At 32.3% G+C, this 25531-nt stretch overlaps 1 protein-coding gene across 2 annotated transcripts; it reads right to left on the bottom strand.

Moving 5' to 3' along the window:
* Window positions 1-442: 442 nt before the first annotated feature.
* On the bottom strand, window positions 443-25531 carry CA10_4 (Carbonic anhydrase- protein 10). Of its 2 annotated transcripts, none has more exons than XM_051216045.1 (10): window positions 25357-25531; window positions 12666-12749; window positions 11427-11587; window positions 9733-9921; window positions 9156-9251; window positions 7736-7802; window positions 6810-6964; window positions 3304-3429; window positions 2018-2057; window positions 443-1030 (listed from the first exon to the last, which is right to left on the bottom strand). In XM_051216045.1, the coding sequence occupies exons 1-10, from the start codon at window positions 25406-25408 to the stop codon at window positions 1011-1013; spliced, it is 990 nt and encodes a 329-aa protein (XP_051066597.1). In that variant the 5' UTR covers window positions 25409-25531; the 3' UTR covers window positions 443-1010. The 2 variants fall into 2 exon arrangements, with proteins under 2 accessions (XP_051066597.1, XP_051066598.1); XM_051216044.1 differs by having other exon boundaries at window positions 443-1027; window positions 25357-25510.

Raw genomic sequence — 25531 nt, 5'->3', positions numbered from 1 at the left:
TTACTCGGCGAGGAAAAATATCACTATCATTTTTAAATAGCGCGCGGTGTTTGTAATTTTATTTTTTTTTACGAATAGACTCTCTTTGTAAATAGTTGACTCTTGGGTTTCATTGAAAAGTCAACTCATCAAGCAATACTCTAGCTTCTAGATTTTCCATTGACGCATTTTCTCGTTTAGTAAAATGTCAACTTGGCTACACGTTATCAAGTAAATATACTAAAATACTTTAAGTATAATATAATGATCATTTGGACTGTTTTTTTTATAGATTTCCGCTGATTTGCCTCATTTGCTTTTCAAAATATCGTTGGGTGTCATGCACAGTCTCAGTTTAATAGAGCAGTGAACTTATAGCATGATGTTACCTTGATCAAGAAACTAGCAAATAAGTAACCGCCGTGAATTTTCTTATTTATTTCACAAAAATCTCTATTTACCAGTCTTTGTTAATTTTAATTATAGAACATTGTTCAGTACAAACTGTCGTAAGCATTCCGAATTATTTATTTTCTCCTCTTGATTAACTAATTGAAAAACATCAAAAGACAATGATTGTAAGTAATATTAAGCAAAGATATTATTTTCTAGTGTACAATAATAAATATATACATGCAGAAATATACAGTCGTACATAATGAAGATATTTATATAATTATACACAGAAATATTCAGAAGAACTTGATTATCGTGAAATCACTGATGTTTAAATGCATTAGACAAAGAAAACAACTAAATATAACTGTTTAGTACATCTTTCACTACATCAAATTACTTTTTTATATCATTCCAAATACCTGATGATGAGGTAGATTTTAAAAAAAAAAAAACAAATAAAAAAGCTGTCCAATAACTGTATACTTCTTTACATATTAAAATAAGCTTAGTCTATAAAGACATATTATTAACAGTTCCTTTGAATACCTATAAAAAATGATCAAATGAAAATCAGTTCTTTATATATATGCAAAAATAAGAATAATTAAGAAAAGGTTTGGAATGTTAAATGATTATGGTAATGAAGCTGCTACTGACCATTAAATAATCATTATCATCACAGAGATCCAAATCAAATTATAACAGTTTCAGGATGATGTATGAATGCATGTAAAACAAAAGAGGAATGAAATAATAATTTTCATTTAATTGTATTTTAAAGATTGTATTTTTAAAAATAAATATCATAAGAAGGGGTCTGTGGAGATTTTTAGAAATTTTCACAGATTGAAATCATGAGTCAGTTGAAGCTAGACCACCTTTGAAAACCTGGAAGCACTGGACAGCTGTTTCGTCCTAGTATGGGACTCCTCAGCAGTGCGCATCCACGATCCCGCACCACGCGAGGCTCGAACCCAGGACCTACTGGTTGAAGTTAGACATTGGCACCGTTGGATGCCGGCTCAGTGGTCTAATGGTTAAGTGCTCGCGCGCGAAGCCAGTAGGTCCTGAGTTCGAGCCCCGCGTGGTGCGGGATCGTGGATGCGCGCTGCTGAGGAGTCCCATACTAGGACGAAACGGCTGTCCAGTGCTTCCAGGTTTTCAATGGTGGTCTAGCTTCAACTTACTCATGATTTAATCTGTGAAAATATCATAAGAAATATTATTCGATATATATACTCTTTTGTTCTCAGAAAACGCATAATATAACCACAACGAACCAAGTATACTGATAGTGAATTCGACCTCTACCTGTATATTAATAATACTCTTTCTTATTTCCCTTCGCGAATTGAGTCCTTTAGCTATCCTCTGCGTGACGAAATTGAAGTATACGTACTATATGAAATAAGTTGCCAATAACTTTTAAAAACATATGGTACTCACTTTTACTGTGGATATCTCCTCTTATGGTGAAACGAATTTTGTTTTCTGTCAATTTAAAAACTGTTTGTTTTTGGTTTAATGAATACATAAGTAACGCGTTGTATAAATATCAAAATATTGTTTTTCGTAGTTATTTATATCAAGTATATAGAAAAAATATACCATTCAATGTAACTCATAAACATTATCTTACCAAAATATGTCCTCTGAGCTTGTATTGAACAGAAGGGTTGCTTTAAAATAAACCAAAATATAAATTATGTAAATCGTTATATAAAAGTAACTTTCAAGATATTACCCTATGAAGAAATAAACAATTCATTTTAAACTTATATTCGATGTAAAACCAAAATTTCCTATAATTAGAGAATAATTTTGACACACTTTTCATCATGATGTTGTTGAAGCTAACAACACGCTCACTGCTATTTTTAATTCAAATGGTTTACAAATGACTGTAAACCTTTTTAGTTACTTATTTTGAGTGTAGTTAGGTTTTACTACAACGATCTAAATGAATAACATAGAGAATTTAGGTCTTTTTAATTTAAGGTAAGTTGACACCTTTACATATCTGGGCGGCATCATTGATGAACACAGTGGATCTGATGCAGATGTGAAGGCGCGGACCGGTAAAGCAAGAGCAGCATATCTACAACTGAAGAACATCTGGAAGTCAACACAACTGTCAACCAACACCAAGGTCAGAATTTTCAATACAAATGTCAAAACAGTTTTACTGTATGGGCCGGAAACCTGAAGAACTACGAAAGCCATCATACAGAAGATATAAGTGTTTATTAATAATAGTCTACGCAAGATACACTATCAGCAACAACGTACTATGGGAGAGATTAGACCAGATTCCAGCGGACGAAGAAATCTGGAAGAAGCGCTGGAAGTGGATAGGACACACATTGAGGAAAGCACCCAACTACGTCACAAGGCAGGCCCTCACATGCAATCCTCAAGGCCAAAGGAAAAAAGGAAAACCAAAGAACACATTACGCCGAGCAATGGAAACAGATATGAGAAAAATGAACAACAATTGCACAGAACTGTAAAGGAAGGCCCAGGACAGAGTGGGTTGGAGAATGCTGGTCGACGGCCTATGCTCCATCGGCGTTAACAGACGTATGTAAGTTTTTGTAGGTCGTTTTGTATTAGCACAAAAGTTATCTAAAGAAAACCTTATCGTAATACTTTTCTGCGTTTTCCATTTAATATTTGGATTATGATGATATCTGAAACGTGTTATTTCTATTATATATATATCCAGATAGCACTTCATTCTTATAAACTAAACACATGTAAAAGACCATTGACATATAAAAGTTCACTGGAAGTGCATATGAATCTGTCAAGTTTATGTCAATCACCAATTATTTTAAATGTTCATTATTTAAGCTTTCGTATGAAACCACAGTTATCTCATGGATTGATTAATTATTATTTAATATAACAAACAAGCGTACTTACACTCTTCCTAAAATCAATGTTTGTTCGAACTGATCGATTATTCAATTTTTGAATGGTTCGGTAATTGTCAGCCATGCTGCCTGATCCTCGAAATGGCGCTATTCGAAGTTGACGAAGAGATTTTAGCTAAGATATTAGTGTGATAAGATAGAAACAGATATGTATTAGTTCTTTCGAGATAATATATCTAAAAGGTGACAATAACGTTATATACATCCCTTTGAATATAGTGTTGTTGACCATACTGACTAAGCAAAAGCATTAAAAAATCTAAACGAATATATCACTGCAAAATGTTACATTTCAAATCAAAATTGTTGGTGAGTTATTCATATTTTAAAGGACTGATTAGTTTTATGCATCAATTGATTCCAGTAACAAAATAATCATCGAGTGTTAGCATGTGATTTTGTTTGTTTGAATGATTCTAGGATATTCGTTCCCCTTTTTTTAAAACTATTTTCATCATAATATGCAAGCTGGATTTATGTGTGTTTTTCATGAGTAATAATAAGTGAAAAACACAATCAGTCTTTTATTTGAATGATGCAACATTCAAATAAACAAGTATATTTTCCGGAAAATTTGGCATGAAAATAATATGCACTTAATAATTTCGTACAAACTAACTATACTTATATGATAAAGCATTTTACACAAACGGAGTAATTTTAGAGATAACTTTCTATTCAAAATGAAGTATAGTGTTGAATTTTTATATGCCGAACAATGTACACATTAATTACTCTGAGCAAATTTGTATTTAGAATAATCTTTACTAATTAGTTGTTTGGTTTTCAATATCTGTGTTATATGAGACCACTTTTTAACAATATGTAAAAGCTTTTTTTAAATCCTGGAATATTTTATGCAAACCAGAAATTCTACTATAGAAGCATCGCAATTAGCTTTCATAGATCTTTCGAATATTAATTATCTGTAGTGGACCTCTTTTTATGATTGTAACTCTCATCCACACAATACACACGATACCTCAATCCTCTTTTGATTTCGTACTAAAAATCCTCATCAAACATATTTGTCGGGTAGTAACTTATATAATAGATGGTGTTTCTTCATTCATCTGTATCGATAAGAGAACAGGATACATGAAAAATGATATATAAGGTTGATAACAAATAAACATAGTAAACCAGTGTGATCAGTCAAGAAGGCGAACCAATCAATTTAAGGACAGAGGAATAGATCGAAAGAACACTTTGGAAAACTTTTGGATAAATAAGCCACAATGAGCCTATCGGACATCAAAGGAGCACATACAGACCCTCCTATAGGTTCTACGTTATCATCAACTGAAGAAATTAGTATGGCCACCAGACACATCCAATGTAGAAAGGCAACAAGACCAGGCATCGTACTAGCTGAAGCACTGAAGCCAGGCATAGTATTAATCCTTAAGATGCTGCACATCCTTTTCAAAAGGATTTCGGAGAAAGAACAAGTGCCAACAGACTGTAAAGGTTAATATGTTTTCAATGGCGCAGGTGCATCCACTCTTTGTGATCTTCCAAATTCTAATCTCCTGATTCCTCCATGTCTCTTTTTTTCTCTTCCCAAATTTATTTCACTGGATTATACTCTTTGAATAACATCTCCAAACCCTAATGTTTCCGATTACTGCTTATACTCTTACTACCTCTACCACTACGGGATTTGAATGGACAACTGCATCTCTGTGCTAATGTGGTGTGGCAACTCGAACTGATATACGTACGTACGAAGTTCTACGTTGTTACTGACTGACTGAAAGGTTAATATATCAAGACACTAAAGAACGGAAATCTGATCAGGTGCGAGAACTAAAAAGGCATCACATTTCTGTCGGTATCAGGAAAAAGTTTTAATAGAGTGTTTCTGAACTGGATGAAATATTCTGTAGACACCCAGCTTCGAGATCAACAAGGATCGAATGCGCATGGACCAAATAGCTAAACTACGGATCATCGTTGAACAATCAATTGAATGGAACGCGTCACTATACATTAACTTCCTTGACTATGAGAAAGCATTTGGTTGTAATAATAAGAGAATCCTATGGAACCACCTCCAACACTGGTATAATTCAGCCTTAGTCAGAATTCTTACGAAATTCTGCACTGTGAAGCCGTGCATGGAAAGCAGTTCACAGACTCATTCCAAATGAACTTTAATGTCAGACAAGGCTAGGTTTTATTGCCAATTTTACGTCCTCTACTTGGTTACGACAGGATACTATGTACAACTAACGGCAGTCGAAAGTGCAGAATCCCACAGTTACAAACCCGAAAACGAAAGAAGCAGGGGAAGTGATTATTGGGAAGGAAAAACATGGGTATTTATAATTATTAGTATTGTCTATAACACCATTATAATTCAGCCAGTTGGTAAGAAGACTAGTTATGCTATCGTTCAACCGTAGCATGTGATGCTGATATTTTAGAAGGCAGTGCAAGAAACTAGCATTTTCTTATCAATAATTAGTTAGTCAACAATTGTTGGTTATTTCCATAATTTAGCCATAATTAGCCATCATTCGGACATTTTATGCAGCCCAACTTGTCATTATTGAAAAGACAAGAATTACATTTCAATGAAAACCCTAACAGCATGTAAGTGATTGTGTCACATCTCATTGTGTCTATTAAGCACGTACGTAGGGAGGAACAATCGTGATCTGAAATTAAGGGTGGGTGAACGCATACCAAAATGGCTGCAGAAACAGATGAATTCCGATGGTCAAATAAGATCAAAGGATAGACAGACATCTTCCCCAATTGCGAAACATGTGATGGAGACTGATCATAACATTGATATCAAGTCAGCATTTGTAGTATTGTACAAAAGAATTCAAGGACGTATACTAAGGTTTATTGAAGCGTTGGCTGTATGGAAACCGAAACCCTCTTTATGCGTTCAAAACAATTTGTCTTTACACTTAACCTACCCTGGTAATACTGATTTATTATTTAGAGTGGTTATCACATTGTTTTTCTGTAATTTATTATTTTTTAGTTTGTTACGACTTATGTTTAATCTGTCTAGTTGACCTTTTAATTTTCATATAAAAATGTTCTTAACAAGTATATGTGTGATCAGATTGTTTGAAATGTATTGCGTAAATATATTACATAATTCTGATAAACTTCATCTTCCAAAAGGACTAATTGTTTTAATTTAGGTTCGTCAATATTTATTATGAAAGCTTATGCCCTATATGATTACATACAAGATGGCAGTCCTGAGTTCGATTGCCGTTTCCATGGTCGTCGACGTACATTGCTGAAAAGTCTCTTTCTATGATAAAACAGACGTCTAGTGCATCTACGTTCTCAATGTTAGCCTAACTAAGATCAGCTTTTAATTTAAATAAATTTATTCTCTGTAGGAAACTTATAATTATGGTTTCGTTATACGCTTAGTTGCTAGGATAATTTATTCAACACAAAAAGTTTCATATTTGGAGTTATTAAGAATGGTCTATCAGTTGTGAATATATGTTGTCTTACCTGAGTTTCTGTAATTACGATCGGTTGATTAAGCAAAATCCATGTTGCAGTCTCATAACAGGCAGGAAATGGTAAAGAGCCTTGGTAAGTAATATATTGCATAGTAGACGGTAAAACAGCATCCAACAGCAAACCATGAAGCCTTTTAGATTGTCCTTTAAAGAACATTTGTTTGTTAATACAATTAAGAATAATGAAAAAAAAAGACAATGAGTATATCTACATAATCGAATATTGGCAGCAACATACAGAAATCTGAAACTATTTTCTAGCCATCTTATCTGTTATACATAGGAATAACATGTAATACACAATAAAAGTTACGTTCTTTTATGTAAATACTGTCTGTCAATTTTCATCTAAATTCATAATAGTATGTAGATAATGATAAACAAATTTCTGCGGACTGACAAAAGTAATCTACCTAATTATCAATTCATTCTTCAGTAATAATATTCAATTTTAGTAACACGCTTATAGAGGACATTTTTATTTTCTGGCTAATGCACATTATTTACGAATTCGGTTGTGTGTTGGCAATGTCTGTTTATGTTAAGTTGTTTTATTCTGTTTGACAGGTTAACTTTGAATGAAATGATATTAAATAATAATATTATCTCATTAGATAGGTATCTGAAATGATTAGAAAAATCCATAATTTATGCAACGTCAGTCACGATTTGTCGAGCATGTAACTGGTAAAAACAAACTTCAACAGCTTGCCGGGAACGGTATTTATCATAATTATTACAACTAACCACACTAATGTCTATAATCTATTTTATCAGCAAAGAAACATTATTATGGATCAAGGTAATAGATCCATACGGTTTGTTTAATTTCAAAGAGAGGTCTACTTTGATATATTTTTATCGTTTCAAAATGCAATACAGTCAGATTGCTAAAAGAGTTGGACTAGAGTATACCTTTCAATTGAACCTGCTCTGCCGTAGATAGTAATGCTTCCAAATCAGCTGACGACTGATCACCAATCTAAAAGATTACAGAAATAAATTAGTTGAAACTAATTTAATCAGTAATTTAGATACAGTTAATTTCTATGTATTGTACTGGTCAACTTTGTTTAAGAAATATATTTCTTACTAGCTTTTTGTGGAGATTCAATCAATTTAATCCAGTCATTCTGAAAACTGACATCAAGAAATTATGGCAATTTGTGAACCATATGGCTCATTTTATTGAGAACACTTGTCCAGATATATTATATATATGTAGTGGACGAAAACTTAGGTGGGGTTGACCAATTTACGGTCTTATGAAGGATTACAGAGTGCTTTCGTAAAATATGAAAACCATAGACTGGGTACATCATCCGCACATATTCTTTCAGTTGTTCTTGAAGTATTTCTTGATTCTTTTAGTTCTGTTGTTACTTCAATCGCTCTTTGTTTCCTTTCCTGTTCTGTTCAATTCAATCTTGTTCTGGCAGGCATTTCACTTTTGATTGGTGTTACATACTACTTGTATTTGTCAGCATAAGTAGCATGCACCATATATATATTTTTATACTGATTATTGATGATTTATAATTAATACAAATAAAACTCGAGATGTCGTAAATCTTAAATCAGATTTTATAGGTATTCAGCTTACTTATATATTAAAAATGACCAGATATCAAGTCAGTCCTTCAATTGTAAGTATTCAAATGTAGATTGTTTAAATAGATTAAAATAATCCATCGTTCTACTGACCATAACATTATGTTATAAATATATATTATTATTTTAAGGTAATCTAACAGCACTGAATTTCAGGTTTATCCCCCCAGATAGAGTGAGAAAACACATCTCAGGTTCCTCATTCCGTCAATTTTCTCTATAACTCACCTAATGAATAGACATTCATATACTTGGATTGGAGCCACATTTTAAATATCACTGCTGTTAATAACATACGGCTGTTTTAACCGAAATATAAGAAGAGTTGTTTAATCATGCAATTTGCTAATTGAAGGTCAAAAGCCTTAATCACTGAGCCATCGCTCCTATCTCGTTGACAGACTATACAGTTTGCTATTTAGCTTTACACGTTAATATATTCACAAACAACACTAAACAATGATAATGTTGATTACATTTGATAAAATGTATATTTACTTACATAATTAGCAACAATATATATTTTTATATACATATATGTTGTCAGAAATGCATTCAAACTAACACAACTTTTGTTTCTGAAATAAATGTAACAATAATAAATAGTTCTACTTTTTTAGGACGGCAATTTATGTACCTTTATTATTTAGTTTACATCCACTAGTAAATCTCTTTTATATTAATTATCGGCATAATGGGAAGAGAACTAACAAAATAAACTTACTTTAAAAAGAACAGATAATACAGCTAAGCCATTTGGTTTTGAAAGTGCGTTAGAAAAGTTTTGGTATAAAATAAAATTGAATGCATACAGTTGTAGCTGTGAAATAAATATGCAAAAGAAGAAGTGCGTAATACCAGTATAAACATAATTTAGCTATTTTCGTTAAATTATTTAAGACGTTATAACATAAACCAATTCATATAATTACATGTAATGAAACACAGTCTTTGCTAAGCAGTCAGAAAGCTATTCGCATATGGTATAAGAGTTAGTGAATATGCCGATTAAAATCAGATGTTAAACCAAGTTCATACTGAACATGTGCCCAATAACAAAAGCAATATTTTATGTTGTTGAATGAATAATGACACAGTGTGGTTGAATAATCTAATTTTATTTTTATTTTGACGGTTTAAGCGAACATAATGTCTAAACAAACTGACTTGACATAATACAATCTATTTTGTTATTACCAGCCATTTATCTATAAAGTGATGTATAGAACTACTAACCGTTTTAAAAGATAAATATGAGATCTAATACAAAATATTCTTTTAATTCTTCAGTAGACAGATACCTCAGCGGGAAAAGCAATACCATCAATTTGGTGATCTGAACCACGATCTGATCTTGAGCCAAATTTGATTAAAGCTCCAAAGAATTTGTAGTTATATACTAATGGTCCTTCACTGAATACAATTGATGCTATTGAATCGAGGATTTTCACCTGTAAATCTTGTCCTGTATTCACTACCTCCACATCAATCTAAAAAATGTACATAAGAGTTAATAAATCGAGATGTAACTTTTCATCATTTACTCGGCTCTACTACTGATTGAATTAAACTTAGGTTTGAATAACAAGAAAATTCGGTTAGATCTTCAGTTTACAACATAAGATGTTCTGAAGTACATAATTTAGAAATAAACAACTTGAATGTCAGCTACACAATTATACAAGCAGCGATGTTTTTTAGATGTGTATAATCCGAATGAAGACTCATGCAGTTACTGCAACTTATACAACGTTCAGAATTCGTAGTCTTCAAATGAATTCTTTCTTCTTCTGAAGACACTATAGCAACTCACGTGCAATTGAGTTTATCCTCATTTAACTCAGTTAAGCCCTTTTGCTAACTTATTTAGCGAACAAAGTCATCCGCACCATAACAACTTGTTGTACCTTTATTATTATTGTTCTTACATGAAATATATGTGAACGAACATGGTTCACCGCCTACGCAGATATTCATTCTGCCAACTTCATTATTAACTGTTTAATCTATTCGTTGACTTGTAGTGTCAGTCATTATTTTAAGCCCATATACCTTATTCTAGTTTTCGGACAAACCAATCTATTCATTCTACTTGAGTCATATTTTGACCTTGTCAATTATTTGCTTATCAGTCTTGACTGTTTTTATATGAGCGTATATGTGTGTACACTTCATATCCCATGTCTTATCACATGTTTGTAGTTTACTTTGTCTGCCTATAAATATTGAGTAACGCCTGGCTAAAAATGAGTCGGCTTATCAGCCATCTCTCTTGCGCGTCATTTTGGTTTGTTCGATCACATTCACTTTACATACAAAATACATGTGTTCAAAGGCCATTCTCGTTAATTATCTAAATTCCGTTATTGACTAACGTGATTTAAGTCGATGATTATATACGAGGATAGGTGATAATAAACATTCGTACGATCTAAATTGGAGTCAGATCAACGGGCCACTAAAACACTTTTAGTAGGAATGATTGTTTTCAAATTTCTGGATCTCATAGAGATTTTTCTCAGTGTAAGACCAGTAAATTTCTTTGTATGTACATGCAGCATGAATTGATTTGCATTTTTAGCAAATATTCCACTCATGGTTGATTTCTTATTTTCGTTTATGAATAAAAAATCAGTTAACTGAAAAATCCAACAAACACATTTCAGAAACTAGTGAGTCCGTACTTAAAACGTTCTCTAAAAATACTTAGAGAATTCGTCAGTATATTGAACACTTTATTGCTCTTTATCCCAGCTTTTATATTATATCAAACTAATCGTGAAAGAATTTACAGTCGAACATTTGCTTAGGCGCATGTTTCCCATTACAGTTTGTAAATTTAACTTTTACCGGAAAATAAAGTCAATTTTTATTTCAATCTCTTAAGATAGTACTGAATTCACTTGTTCAGTTTTCATCTAATTAAACTGACACTTTATATAGAACGAAATATTCAAGAATTCACTGTGGTGTAAATAATCAGGTTCACACTTACTTGCTTATCTGAACCTGAGATTTTCAATGGCACTAAGTTAGGATCAAATAGTAGATGTTTCGTGGAGATACTGATTGGAGATTGCATTTTCCCTTGATAACAGGCTGGCCATACGTCATTGGCAATGGCCATGAAAGCTGTCTGTCCCCAATGACTCGGACCTAGTAGTAAATGGACCAAAATACTTTTTAATTTATATGCCATATCAATCATAATACTGGAAATTCACTGTTTTTTCTTCATGAAAACGTTGCAATTAAAATTAACAAAGATGATTAGACGAAAAAATAATTTAAAAACGGCTTTTTTATTGGAGTTTAATAATTAGTCGGTACACTTCAATTTATCTTTCGATAAGAATCTCATTATTGGAAAAATAGCTCAAGTCATTTGCATGTAACTGAATATTGACGTATATGTTAGATATCAAACATAAGGCTCAAACATTTTAAAATAGATTCTTAGAGTATTAGCAATGGTTCATCATTTTCATCACATCAAATAGACAACATGAAAAAAAAAATCTCCACTTAAAATTTTGATATATTTGGACTATAAGTGCCGCCAGCTTTAAATTGGGACGTCAATGAGCAATGCTTCTTTCTTGACGACAATATTGAACTAATCCAATCGCAAAAGAAACTTATCGACTGCAGTCCTAAATATCAATGAGGAGGATTCAAACAACTGATACGAACGGATGATAAAGTTACTGAAAACGATTGTTTGCTCAAATATTCTCTGTGAGTTTTTTTTATTGCTAAATTAAAAACAGTAAACGCTTAAGGTTATGTAAATTATGTGGTAATATTCTACCGTATATGATGTTCCATACAGATGAGAATTAAGAACACGATGGATCAGATGTATTTTGAGAATTGAATCAATATATTTGTACTCAAACTGACATGGTGTTTAATAGTAATTTAGATTGTTCAAATCAAGTGTAAGAATAATCAATTTTTATTGTTAAATGTTGACAAATAAACTCATTAGTGATATTTGTTTGGTGCATATTTATTATTCTTATATTGGATAATAAAAGTTTATTTCATTTTAAATTATCACTTAATTTTACGGATTTGATTGTCATGTTAAAGCAAAACGCTGATTTATGTGTATGTCAGTCCATTTTCTACATGTAGTTTGTAAAGATTATGCTATAAAAAATGTTAAAATAATCATTCAACTTTATATGTGGAACATGGAAAATCGACTAAAACAAAAATTAATCCATACCTCCCATTACGCCTTCTTTGTAGTGCCACCATGTATCCCAAGAAGGATCCCAAGAACCGTCATGCCACAAAGCATTCATTCTCCCTGAAAAAATTTCAAATGTATAAAGTAACAACCATTGTCAACACGAAGAAAATTACTTGACACAATGTATTCTTAATGTGCAGTCATTTCTGAATGTCTAAACAAATGATAAATATTAAAATGTGAAATCGGTTACATCGTGTTTATCAAGAAACGTGGATTGTAAATAATTTTGTCAACAATATCTATATTTTCAACTGAATGTATTTCTTCGTTGCCACACATTAACAGACACTTCATTTAAATATATTTTCATAATTTTGGTTTATTTCTGTGTTCTATGTCAACGTTATTAGTTTAAGTTGCGTTTTAATCTTTTTGACAGCAAACAACTGAAATCCAAAACTGTGTCTAAACTATTGTCCGCTACTCTGGTATCTATTTTCAAACATTTTCCCAGTATATGCCAATTTAAGGTAAATATTATCTTTACAATTGAATTTCCTCGTCAATCAATGGGTGAAATATAAACTTGTGTTGTAACCCAACACCAAATATATTTGGAAATATATCAAACTTTTCATTTATTCCAAATTAAAAGAAAGGTCAATAATGGATGCAGTTGTTTCACACAATTAAATATATTCCTAACAAAATTTACTACCTTATTGATATCGTATAAATTATCACTATTCCATAAAAATAACAAATTATGTAATTACAATTTAATTTTAATTTTTTTACTCTTTTAGAAAGTGATTCGAAAAAAAGGACAATTTATACTTGGTAAAAACATCTCCCTAAGTGCCAGGTAATGTGATCTAAAGATCTAAATAAAAGGATCCGGAGTAAAAAAACTGATTGTTTGAAAATCTAATTTCAATTAGAAATTATCAAAAAAATAAATTAATTAAGAATCTGAACGTAATTAATTATTTACTTTGAAAACTTTGTAAATACTAATAACAATAACTTTTAGATTTCAAACAGTTTATTGCATGTAAAATATTGTATTAAAGCAGCATGTATTAGCCAGTTGTTTTATTCCAAATTAAAAGCTCTTAATAGTGAATAAGTACAACACTAGATAAGAATAAACACACTAAAGCTACATATGTCGATAGGTCTACAAATATTCAGCTTATACATAGTCCATTCGAAATTCCTTCACACTGATTAATACTACCTATAAAAGTCAAGTCATTGGTTCGATATTTCAGAGCTATCGGTTTATTCAGTAAAGCATTTAAGAATGAAACCAAGTATATATTTTACGTCCTGTACTGATTATTGGAATCTACCGATTTGAGAACGTAGGTTATCCTGAATTCAACCAGTATGAGTACTCAGTAGAACAACTCACTAGACAGACATTCAAGTATGAGATATAATATAGGTCTGAGGGCTAGTGATGCTTGATGGTTCTACAAACCGAAGCAGTGGATAGTGAGGTTTGAACTTGGAACTTAGTGACTGATAGCCGGAAGCCGTAACATATAAGTTGTCCCAAATTATCTAGAGGTTCAGAGCTCTCACGCAAGACCGAAAGTCCTGAGTTAGATATACCGTGATCAGTAGTCCTATAATAGGCCAAAACAACTGTCCAGTACATAAGCATACTAGTGGATTTCTTCCTTATTATAAATCAGTAAAATTAGGTCTGTTCAAATTTTCTTTCTTATTAGTTTACAATCTTTTCAAGAAGGGAAACTCAAATTGAACAGCTTTTTTACGTATGTTTGATGCAAAACACTAGTTTATAAATTATATTGATGGCATATTGAGTTCATGTTACAAACGCCATATAAATATTCGTTACTATTTGAATTATTGTTTACAAAGACACAGAATCTTAGGACGAACTACCTGAAAAAATAGTAATTTGTTCTTTTATCAGTTTGATTTCAGGTCAGTGATAAAACGAATGCAATTTTTGATGGATATAAAACTTTGTGGGGAATTATCAACACATTATATCATTTAAAATTTTCCGTAGGGCTATATTCATTGGAACTGAATTATACTTTGACAACTTGGGGATAATTTATTAGCGAACATAAAAAGACTAAGTCAAACCTCATGGCAATGTTTTATTAATTGCCAGCAATGTAATCATGAGCCTCAATGGTTAGCCATATTCGACAATGGGATTTATCAAGTAAAAATGATGTAAGTCAGGTTTTTCATGTCGCTTACTTTTTAACGACAATTTATATGTACGAAAACAGCATGTTTGTATACTTATTTTCTTAGTTTTTCTAAAACAAACAAAAATCCTCTTTATGACAACCCAAAGGTTCGACGAAATCCTAATGATAAACACACCGAGATAAAATCCAATAAGAATTTCTTTTATCTCAACCTGGATTATTACTGAATGGACAAATAAAAGACTTTAAAAAAGATTATTTATTTCTTAGAGAAGATTGAGAGTTTACGTTTTTACTCAACACAAGTTAAAATCGGTACAAACAAAAATTAAGTAAATGTATATTGCATATTAACTAGATTTGTTACCTTTATTTTAAAAGATAATGCAACCTCTCATTCGAGTGTTTAATTACGGGCAAAATAATAATGAATTACTTCATTTAGCTTAGCGATATTATGTAATAATCACACTATTTACAGTGCTCTACTACACTTGATAAGAAGCTATTCGCACTTACAACGAACGTAATTTAATCCAATGGAAGAGTAGTATTTAATCCATTTCAGATATAGTGTACTTATTTTTGAATATTTATTTAAAGTTGTACTGGTTTTAATCGAAAAATTGTTAAAAATGACTACCGTCTTATTTTCTAATTAATCAACCATTTCTTTCTTACTTTTTTAAAATTCTTTATCAATAAGAGTACAACAATGAAGAAATATCTACATCTATATGTATAACACTGAGTAAAGCGTATAATTAACTTTTGTTTATCTATATTTATTTGAAGACTTGAAGCAAATCACGTTTATGTTACACTGATATTATAAAGTGTACAGATTCACAGTATAACCAATGAACCACAACTTGTGATTAAAGTTTGTTTTCATTTCAAAGTGTATTTTTAAGTGAAAAAGAATTTGAATGAAATACCCTTCAAAATAATATGACTAAATTTAAACAATATATTCGACTTATTTTACAAGATAAAATAATAATTCTTGTATCATCTTTATTGGGGATAAACTTAGTTATATTGTAATATACACATGGTATATACTTCCTGTATTAAGTTTAATAAGTATGACCCATAACTTCTGTAGCTATCAAATATCGGTAGACATATTGTGGATTTAGCAAACGTTCGCATATGTTTAGCGTACAAATACACTATCACTTCTTACTGCTTGTAATTTTTTTGTGTTATTTACAATATTTATGTGTTTTGTTCTTTGTTTTTGACGAGTACTACAACATAACATGCTAATCATGTGACAGACTAGCTAACTTCAAAATTATGCTTTGTTTATGACTTAAAATTTTAGATAATATTAAAAGGATAAGTCAGTATGGAAGACAAATACATAATGTATTCACTTACATTAGTTCAATTAAGACATGAAGTTTTTGTACCTTTCAGCAACTAAAACTCATTATTGTGAATATCAGACAATTCCACAAGGTGAATCTCAGTCTAGTGTATGGGTTTATAAAACTCAGGTATTTAATCACAATTGACTGATCACTGGGTGGTGATCAATGTCATGCTTGTCTAGTCCTTATTAGTGCAGATCGAATGCTATCGATCATGTTGCAATGTGGCCACCAGTCTAGGTGACTCGACACTGCGGGCACTATGTATTGAGATTTAGATGGTAGTTGGAGGTAGTCAACAGGAAACCCTGGACCCGGGTTTCGTGCTACTTGGCACTCGTCAGCAAGGTGTACCTGTAATCTTGAGGGAACTGGTGCTCCCTGGCGGATTCGATCTCGTGTCACCCAGCTTCACAGTCAGAGACGTTACCACTGAGCTATCCGAGCCGTGACTAACCTCCTGCACTAATAAGGACTAGACAAGCATGACATTGATCACCACCCAGTGATCAATCAATTGTGATTGCATCTCAGTCCTACAGGAGGTTAGTCACGGCTCGGATAGCTCAGTGGTAACGTCTCTGACTGTGAAGCTGGGTGACACGAGATCGAATCCGCCAGGGAGCACCAGTTCCCTCAAGATTACAGGTACACCTTGCGGACGAGTGCCAAGTAGCACGAAACCCGGGTCCAGGGTTTCCTGTTGACTACCTCCAACTACCATCTAAAACTCAGGTATTTAAAAACAGTGGATTTATCAGCAATGATGTTACAACAATAGACCTTACAATTTTCTCTCATTAAAGCTGACATCTTGATGCTGACTAAACCGCCTAAATGTCATATTATCATTACAAACTGGATTGGGAAATAATTCTATCCCAAGGGTGGCTAGTAAATATTATTATATTGACCTTGTTATCAATAGCTTAAATGTCTAGTACTGTTACTAACATATAAATGAACAAGACATTATATATAAACGGTATTTGAATAATAAGTTATTTTAGATCAAACTGAAACAGTGAGATAAACGGTTCTACGTTCATCAGGGCAACTTATACACGTCCTCTAGACAAATGGGAATTTCGTACTTGATTTCACAACAGTTAACAGTTGACTAATGCCATAGTTTCACATTCTGGTTTAAATAAAACTAAGGTTTGTGAAGTTTCTGTTGGGATATTCAGGAAAATATCCCGAAAATTATTCTATTAAGTCTAATCCTATTCTTGGACTTGGAGATGGTGTTATTCTCTTATTGGTCAGTGCTTATTTCACGTGTCATTTTCCTACTGGTCAATACTGTACAATGTTATTTCCTATTTCATGGTACGATGTGGTCTGCTTGATTAGTATATAAACAGAGTGTGTTTGAAATATAATGATTCATATATCCGAGGCTGTGACTTGCGTTCTGGACTTAACTGGCTGGGCTAGACAGGGAAGCGGGGCCAATCAGGACCCTAGGTCGTTCTACGTGTTTGTGCGTCTTTGGTCCGATCAATAATTCGCTACCCCTTAAACAGCAGCATTTTTCACCGTCATAACAGTTTCCTAACTTTTACACTTAAAGTTTAGAAGGACGAGTATAATGTTGATGAATTACGTGTTTGATACTTCAGTATTTTATCAAATCTATCTGTAAGGATAACATTGAAAATCAAGAAACGTTTCCGATGTATGCGATTCTACTACGTTGGTCAAAAGTTATTTAATTTAGCATAGCATTTATTGTAGATCAGGGTTTAGCATTTCCAAGACATTTTATGCTATTCATTAAATTAATTTCTCACCTAAAAAAAGATAAACATGAAGTAGAAGAAAATCCCCTATCATGATGTTTATTTTGCGAACAACTGTGAATTTATTCTAGGGATTGTTTTGAATCAACTAACTTTGAAAATATTTGTGGTAACATTGCTTAGAAAATTGAAACGGTCGTCAAATGTGAATTTTGACTGCCACATAAAATTAACAACAAAATACTTAAAATAGAGCAAAACAATTGTAGATCTAATCACTTCAAAATACATTCGAATCACTCATAATTCAATGTAAAAATTACCATAGGTACAAATCTAGTCAGTCGTTTTTATTCCTGATAATTATTCATTGTTTGTTTTAAACTATTTTGTCAGCTTACGGTATCATTTCAATGGTATAGTTAGAGTATAAGGATTATAGAAAATAAGAAAATTTGTGAAGATTTTTACGACATCAACTAAAATAATTCAAAAGTTCACTTAGGCTTGTTGAATAAACAGCATATGAAATAAATGTGAGTGATTCATTGTGAAATGACACTGTCAAATCACTGAAATGATCTATTTGAATAGTCAGTTATCAATGCAAAATTTCTTGCTTAGGTCACAAAATGAAAATACCACATTGTTGTGACACATCTTGTCAACTGTATATGCACTAAACAGCCTATATAGCAACGTAATGTACTATGATTCTAGCCAACTGATGCTTAACGTGTTTTAGAGTTATTTAGTGTGAATGTTAAGTTGACCTCTATTTCATTATCAAAGTACAAGTACAGACACAAATTTTTCAATACAAGAATCTTTCATGCTTTAGTGACAACTTAATGAATACACTAATAATGAACTTCATATGCACAGGTTTGTTTATGATTCACACGCGATAAAGAGTGAACGTGCTTACGTATTCATTACTAACAAAAGGGAAAATGAAATACGTCTTACATGAATGTTTCGCTGAGATATTTAGGATCTGTTTACTATTTGTTACTATTTATTATTTGTAATCTGCATTAATCAGCTCATTTGCTTTGAACTTGTTAACCCATATATATTTCAGCGTCATATCTCACCAAGACCTGAGATAATTTTCTAAAATTATGATTAAAATATATAATTGAGAAAATGTAATTTAAAAAAAGAGATGTTTTCCTTTGGCTTGTTTCTGATTATCACTGTTCAGTAAAGTTTGTGTGAAATCGAAACATGTAGTTTTTGAATGACTTTGAATAAATTCATCGTTTGCAACAAAATTAATATCCAATTTTTAGATAAATTAGGAAGTGTTTTCTCCAAACATGTTGATGCGATTCCCAAAAAGTACTCACTTAAATAATTTGGTCGTCTCATGTTTTAACTTTTACAGTCGAGATAAATACGGCATGTTTGTACCAACATAAGATATAGTTTAGACTTGATACGTTATCTTAAATGTTATTTGATGTGATAAAATCACTATTTAAAATTACGTCCATTAGTTACTGACTTGTAAATGAATTCCAGAAGTTCTACTGAGAGATCATAACAGGTAAATTGCATCCTACTTGTAAACATGTAATTATCCATCAGTAAATCGCCAACTGGATCCATTTCGAAGTATGAATTATTAGGGATCTGTTCCATATGTCTTAAATTGAAGTTCTTGTTACAAACTCCAAGAGCTCCTACGTTCAATTCCATTTTGTATCATCGGTACATTCTATTGTCTTGTTCTTCCTGATTTTCACCAGTTCCCAAAATGATTTCAATCCCAAACGAAGGCGAACTTCAAACCAAACTAGTTTCTGTGAACTCTATATCTGTATTCCAGATACTGTAAAGGAATAACTGTATACCACACCAACACCAAGAGTTCAGAATTCAGGCTACAATATTTGAACATCGTTTCATGTTAACACTTTTAGGTAACATAATATTTCATATATTAAGTTCTTCTTACTATGTGCATTAATGTCAAGGAATGCATAGAACTAGCATGTACAATAAAAAATCAGTTATAACGAGTATAGTCAAATTTCTACTGTCAGAATTCCTATCTGATGTTGAATACTAGAATTCTTTAAAACTATTCCCACAATTATCTCTTTGATTTTTAAATAATAACTATTTATTTTGTTGATCTCAGTTTTAATTAATCAGCCAGGTAGAAACAAATCAGACTAATTATTGTTATAAATTATACTACATTTCATATTTAGTAATTCCGGAGGAGGGTTTTAGATAAACTAAACAAAAACTTTTCTTCAAGCCGCCGTTATTTTACAATTATTAATGAATACAACAAACATACAAACCAAATAATTGTATTGCTTTTCCGATGCGTACACCTCTTCGATTGATTTTAGTTTTAGATACACAAAATTATTTAACAACTATTCTGACAGTTGTACATTGTACAGCTTATGATCTTAAAATGTCATTTCATATGAAATAATCATGTTATGATTATTCTTCCCAATGATATTTTTCTCTTTAATTCACTGATAATTAGTTTTTGTTATTGTGGGTACTGTTTTAACCTAGTTTGCCTGCAATTTTTGTTAGAACCTATCATCCACCATTCAATAGTTTTGTGTTATCTAACTATATCTGGGTGGGAATAACTAAATATTTTATGTAAATATGCATGAATTCATGATCAATCGATCAGTTAGATCACAAGTGGAAGTCTATAAAGCATATTTGCGGTTTATAAGTGGACGATAAATCAAGTGTTTGAACATCACTGAAAAACATTGTATCTAAATATTTTGCTTGTGTACCCTAAGATATTTGGTATATTTATAGCAACATTTCAAATAAATTTTTTATGATCAAAATGAAAATGAATTTATATCCGTTCTTGTTTTTACAGAGCATTTACATGGATTTATATAGGAGAGAAACATTGACTTATTTGGGAATTAATAAGCACAAAATAAAACTTTATTATCTTGATCAATCACAATTAAACACAAGCTCGATAATGTTCCGAATGTAATTTTTTGTTATTCCACTTGTTTAGTGTGGCATCAACAATGATTATGTAATAGAAATAAACCAGTATTAGCGATTCTAATTTCTGATAAAGTCAAATTCATTAATGCAGGTTAAGATGAATTTATAGTTTGTTGTTTGGAGGTCATCGAGGTGCTACATGCGTCACTATAATATTCCCATGTGGGCTCGATACAACACATGTCGTAACTTTTGTGTTTCATGATACTTAAGCGATCTATGCTTGGTGCTGGAAACTTCATATTTGACGACGCGTGTTTAATGCACAAAGACTGCTAGTATTAATTTATTTGATCAAAAAAACTAAACCAAATTTATATTTGAGTAAGTCACTTCTAATGAGCCGCTTGTTGTTAGATTAACATTCAGATTTGTGCAAGCTGACCAACTAGTATTGGGCATTAGCCAATTAATTACTTACCATGCGAATACACACTTGCAGTATCATAATGGCGAGTTTTCACACTGAATCAGTAATTCTCTTTTGATCGAATTAAAGTACAAGAGATGAAGAAAATGTATTTGTGAAGTATTTTATCAGCTGGCTAGCTTAAATAAGTCAACAAGCAATTAATTCATCGCTTATGTTTGCCTCAGATGTATTTATTCACCTTGCAGAATTGGAATAAGGTAAATTAAAAACTAGGAAGAGATGTTATGAATGCTTTCTCCTCACCATTGTACACGTTTAGTAAAAACGAAAATTAATCTTAAAAATAGTTGACTTGTGTAAAGTTTAGGAATTCATTATAAAAAACCGTATTATTATGATGATTGTTGTGTATCTCAGTTCTTAAAGATGAACGTGTAGGTCAAAAGAAAACAATGGGGGTTAACTAGTCACTACAAGAAAGTGAATAAGCTCACACTCAACCAAGAATTAAACTATCAAAACCGCATACAAATTTTGATTACATTGCACATAATCAGAATTCAAAGGGTAAGTCCATTACATAGCAATCCAAGGATAAACTAGAACTGAAGCAGATCTTTGTTCATTGAAGTATTATTATATTGAATGTCAAATAAGCCTTTTGTTTTCTAAATTTTATTTTTTCCTACCCGAAAACGTGGTGCAGAAAATATGGCTATATATAAAGTAAATGGCCATCAGGGCCGGTCGCAATCTCTAAAAACTCTGCCTGACTAAAACGTTCAGGCTCTGTTCTACATAATGTCAAAGTAATGATCCAAAATTTGTCTTAATTTATTATCAATGAAACTAACAAACCAATGAAGAAACAAATGATAAACGTGGTTGTCCTTTGAGTCGTTTGAAAAACATGATTATCCTAAAAACACTTTGTGAAAGTTTACTGCTAATATCTAGTAAACCGACAAATGTAGCAAAGAGGTACGACCGTTTCCACAGTTTTGTCGTTAAACCATTAAGCAAAATATAAAAATAAAAGCTTTGAGTGCAAACTAAAGTAATCACTAAGCATAAAGCAAGGTAAAAACGAAACATATGAATATGGATATCGAAAAGCGACAAAATGTACATTACGTTAAGCAAAAAGAAAAGATCAGTATATTCCTTTGATATAACAAAGCACTAATTCCTTAGAAAATTACTAATCAAAAACTGCTAGGTTAAAACTATAAAAAACAACTAAGTAAAAAAACCATGCTCCTGAACATCGAGAAAAGAGCAAAGTAAACAAAAAGAGTACTTTAATAAAAGGCAAACAAACATATCCAAAAAAGACCAAACACACCAAGTATAAGACATCTTAAATTATTTTAGTCACGGTAAATGATCAACGATGATGTCGTTTAAAACAAAATTTAACACAAGATTCCTGACATTATTCAACTGAAGGAAGATGATTATCAAAAGGTTAATCAAACCTAAGTCTCTCGTCAAAAATACAATATTTGCCCAAATTTACGAATTTTGAAGATTGGCAGATTAATAACAAACTGAAAGTGGTAACAACTTTCACCACAAGGCTAGTTTAGTGTATAAGTCAGGTTCATTCGTCATAACGTCTAGGAATAGTTACAAAAAAACGATAAAAAGACAAAGACATCTGACGAAGTTACCTAACTACCAGTCGAAACATTTTCAGTCAATTCTACTAATGAGTCAATACACCAAATTGGCTATTAAACGACAAATGTTTTCTTGTACTCGTCTTATGTACAACGTGATCAATTTATTCACGATAAACTATTTTACTTGATCATTACATTGGAATTAGGCCTCCTTCTGTGTGAAAGGTCGTCTACTAGTAATATTATGGTAATTACATTACTATTGATCATTCACAGATGACCTAATGCCGAAACATACTTCTCCAAATTACCAGTAAATATTGAAATTGCCCTTAGTTCTAAACCTACAAATGTATGAGCAACTATACAATTTTTGAATTATTTTTTCCGGTTGGCGTTTTTATAGCGAGTCAGTTTTCTACGGGATGGGGTCGCTAACTCCATGCTCAACCGTCCTTCTTTACCCGAGCTTGGGACCGGCAGTAACTCTGGGAGAGCTACAGGTGGACTTTCAACTAATATCAAAGTCAGAATCTTCAATACGAGCGTCAAGACAGTTCTACTGTACGGAGCTGGAACTTTTAGAACTACTACAACCATTATCAAGAAGGTACGAGCGTTTATAAATAGTTGTCTGTGAGAGAGAACAAACCAGCTTCCAACCAAAGAGGAAATTAGGAAAGGACGATGGAAATGGATAGGACATACATTACGCAAATCATCAAACTGCATCGCGAGGCAAGCCCCAACTTGGAACCCTGGAGGGAAGCGGAAAAGAAGAAGGCCAAGGAACACTTTACGTCGGAAAATAGAAGCAGATATGAAAACGATGAATAACAACCAGAAAGGATTGCCCGGAACAGGGTTGGATGGTGAGTGTCGGTGGGCGGCCTATGCTCCTCCACGAGGAGTAACAGGTGTAAGTAATTAAGTAAGCAAAGTATACAATTTTGATCTTAATGTCATTTTTGGTTTCGGATTATATACAGGCAAATGCAAGACAATATGAATAAAATTCTATTCATGTTTAGATACTCAGACGGAATTAAAGATTCATCCCACCAAACAAAAGCTTCTACAATACACATAAGCCGCTGAGTGCAATAATAAACCAGTTCAGAATCCACTAAATGGGGCAAACACTTTTCTAAAATCAAGAAACGCATTCCTCAGTGAGTTTTAATTCTGTAAATGTTTCTAGACACTAAGTCCTGTCTCGTGATCCCGTAACACAACTGCATGTCTATAATAAAGCCTCAAATCAATTTTTAAGTTGGGCAGCAAACCGCAAAGAGAATGGTTTTGGAGCCTGGACATGAAAGGAAAAGACTTGTATTCGTTTGAGAAGCGATTTGAAATACACCTTCTAACGCTTCATACTTAACATCGAACCACTGTAAACTGCCTACTTAAAATTCGGCCATACACAAAACGTGCACTCATTGATTACGCGTTTAGCTTACCAATTTATGATGTTGTCGACATGCAAAATATACATAAAATATAATAGATTTGAGATAATAGTCTACTTAGCATAACAGTAAAGGAAGAAGCTCCCGTATAAGTCTGAAAATCAACCTAACTAAAGTTTTGGGTGGCAATTAACCGGAACAGAACTGTTAATACTTCTTATCTTTGTTAAGTAACTCAAATAAAACTTCCTATTTGAATGGAACAAAATATTCACCCGTGTTTATCAGTTTTTGGACTCATACAAAGGAGTTGATAATATATAAGCTTACCCATCTTAATAGATCAACCGGTCTTTCAAAACTACGGTCAACACGGTTTATTCGAATGTACCGGTATACACAAAAGATTGTGTAATTTTATTCTATGCAGAGTCAAAAGACGTCATAAATATGCTATCTGAATCGAACGTTTGAGAAAAATAGTGATTAGGTCATCTTTCGCTTCAAAAACCACAGTGCTTTAAGATCTTCAGCTACTTTAGATGGTCAAATAGTTAGCTCAAGTCAGTAAACCAAACAACAGCCAGCCAAATATTTTAGAGTTCTAAATAAGATATTGGAATGTACACCGATGTTAATTAGTTGTATGTATTTTTCTGAATGATTGTTCAGTTGGTCTCCATTCCAACTAACGTATGATCGTAGTCCTTTAAGTGCAAAGAGTCGAAAAAGCTTAAGGTTCCTCGAGTTGGCACGCTATGGGCAAGAAAGATACTAAACAGTAAACTTGGACAAGAGAAAAACAGACGAAACAAATTCGACACTACGCCTTAAGCATGCAGGTATCAAACAAAGGCCTATACAATTTCATGGACTAGTCTAGGAGAACAATAAATCCACTCTCCTACTTATGTTGTAAATCGTAGCAATAATACAGCACTTAAAGAATTAAAACAACTTACTGGTTATTGTGAAGGAAATAATACCAAAAACTGTCAAGATTCCAAAAATCATTCCCACAGACCAGGTGGGCGCATCTGTTTACTATGGTGAATTTTCATTATGACGAAGCTATAGTCTGAATGAAGTGCGCAGTATTAAGTAACGTACTTAAGTTCTCAACACATAAGGTCGTAT

The sequence above is a fragment of the Schistosoma haematobium genome, chromosome 4, assembly GCF_000699445.3.
Source record: "Schistosoma haematobium chromosome 4, whole genome shotgun sequence".
In the NCBI taxonomy this organism is placed as follows: domain Eukaryota; kingdom Metazoa; phylum Platyhelminthes; class Trematoda; order Strigeidida; family Schistosomatidae; genus Schistosoma; species Schistosoma haematobium.
Note: the sequence above shows the minus strand (reverse complement) of the source record. Positions and strands in the feature narration are given on the sequence as shown.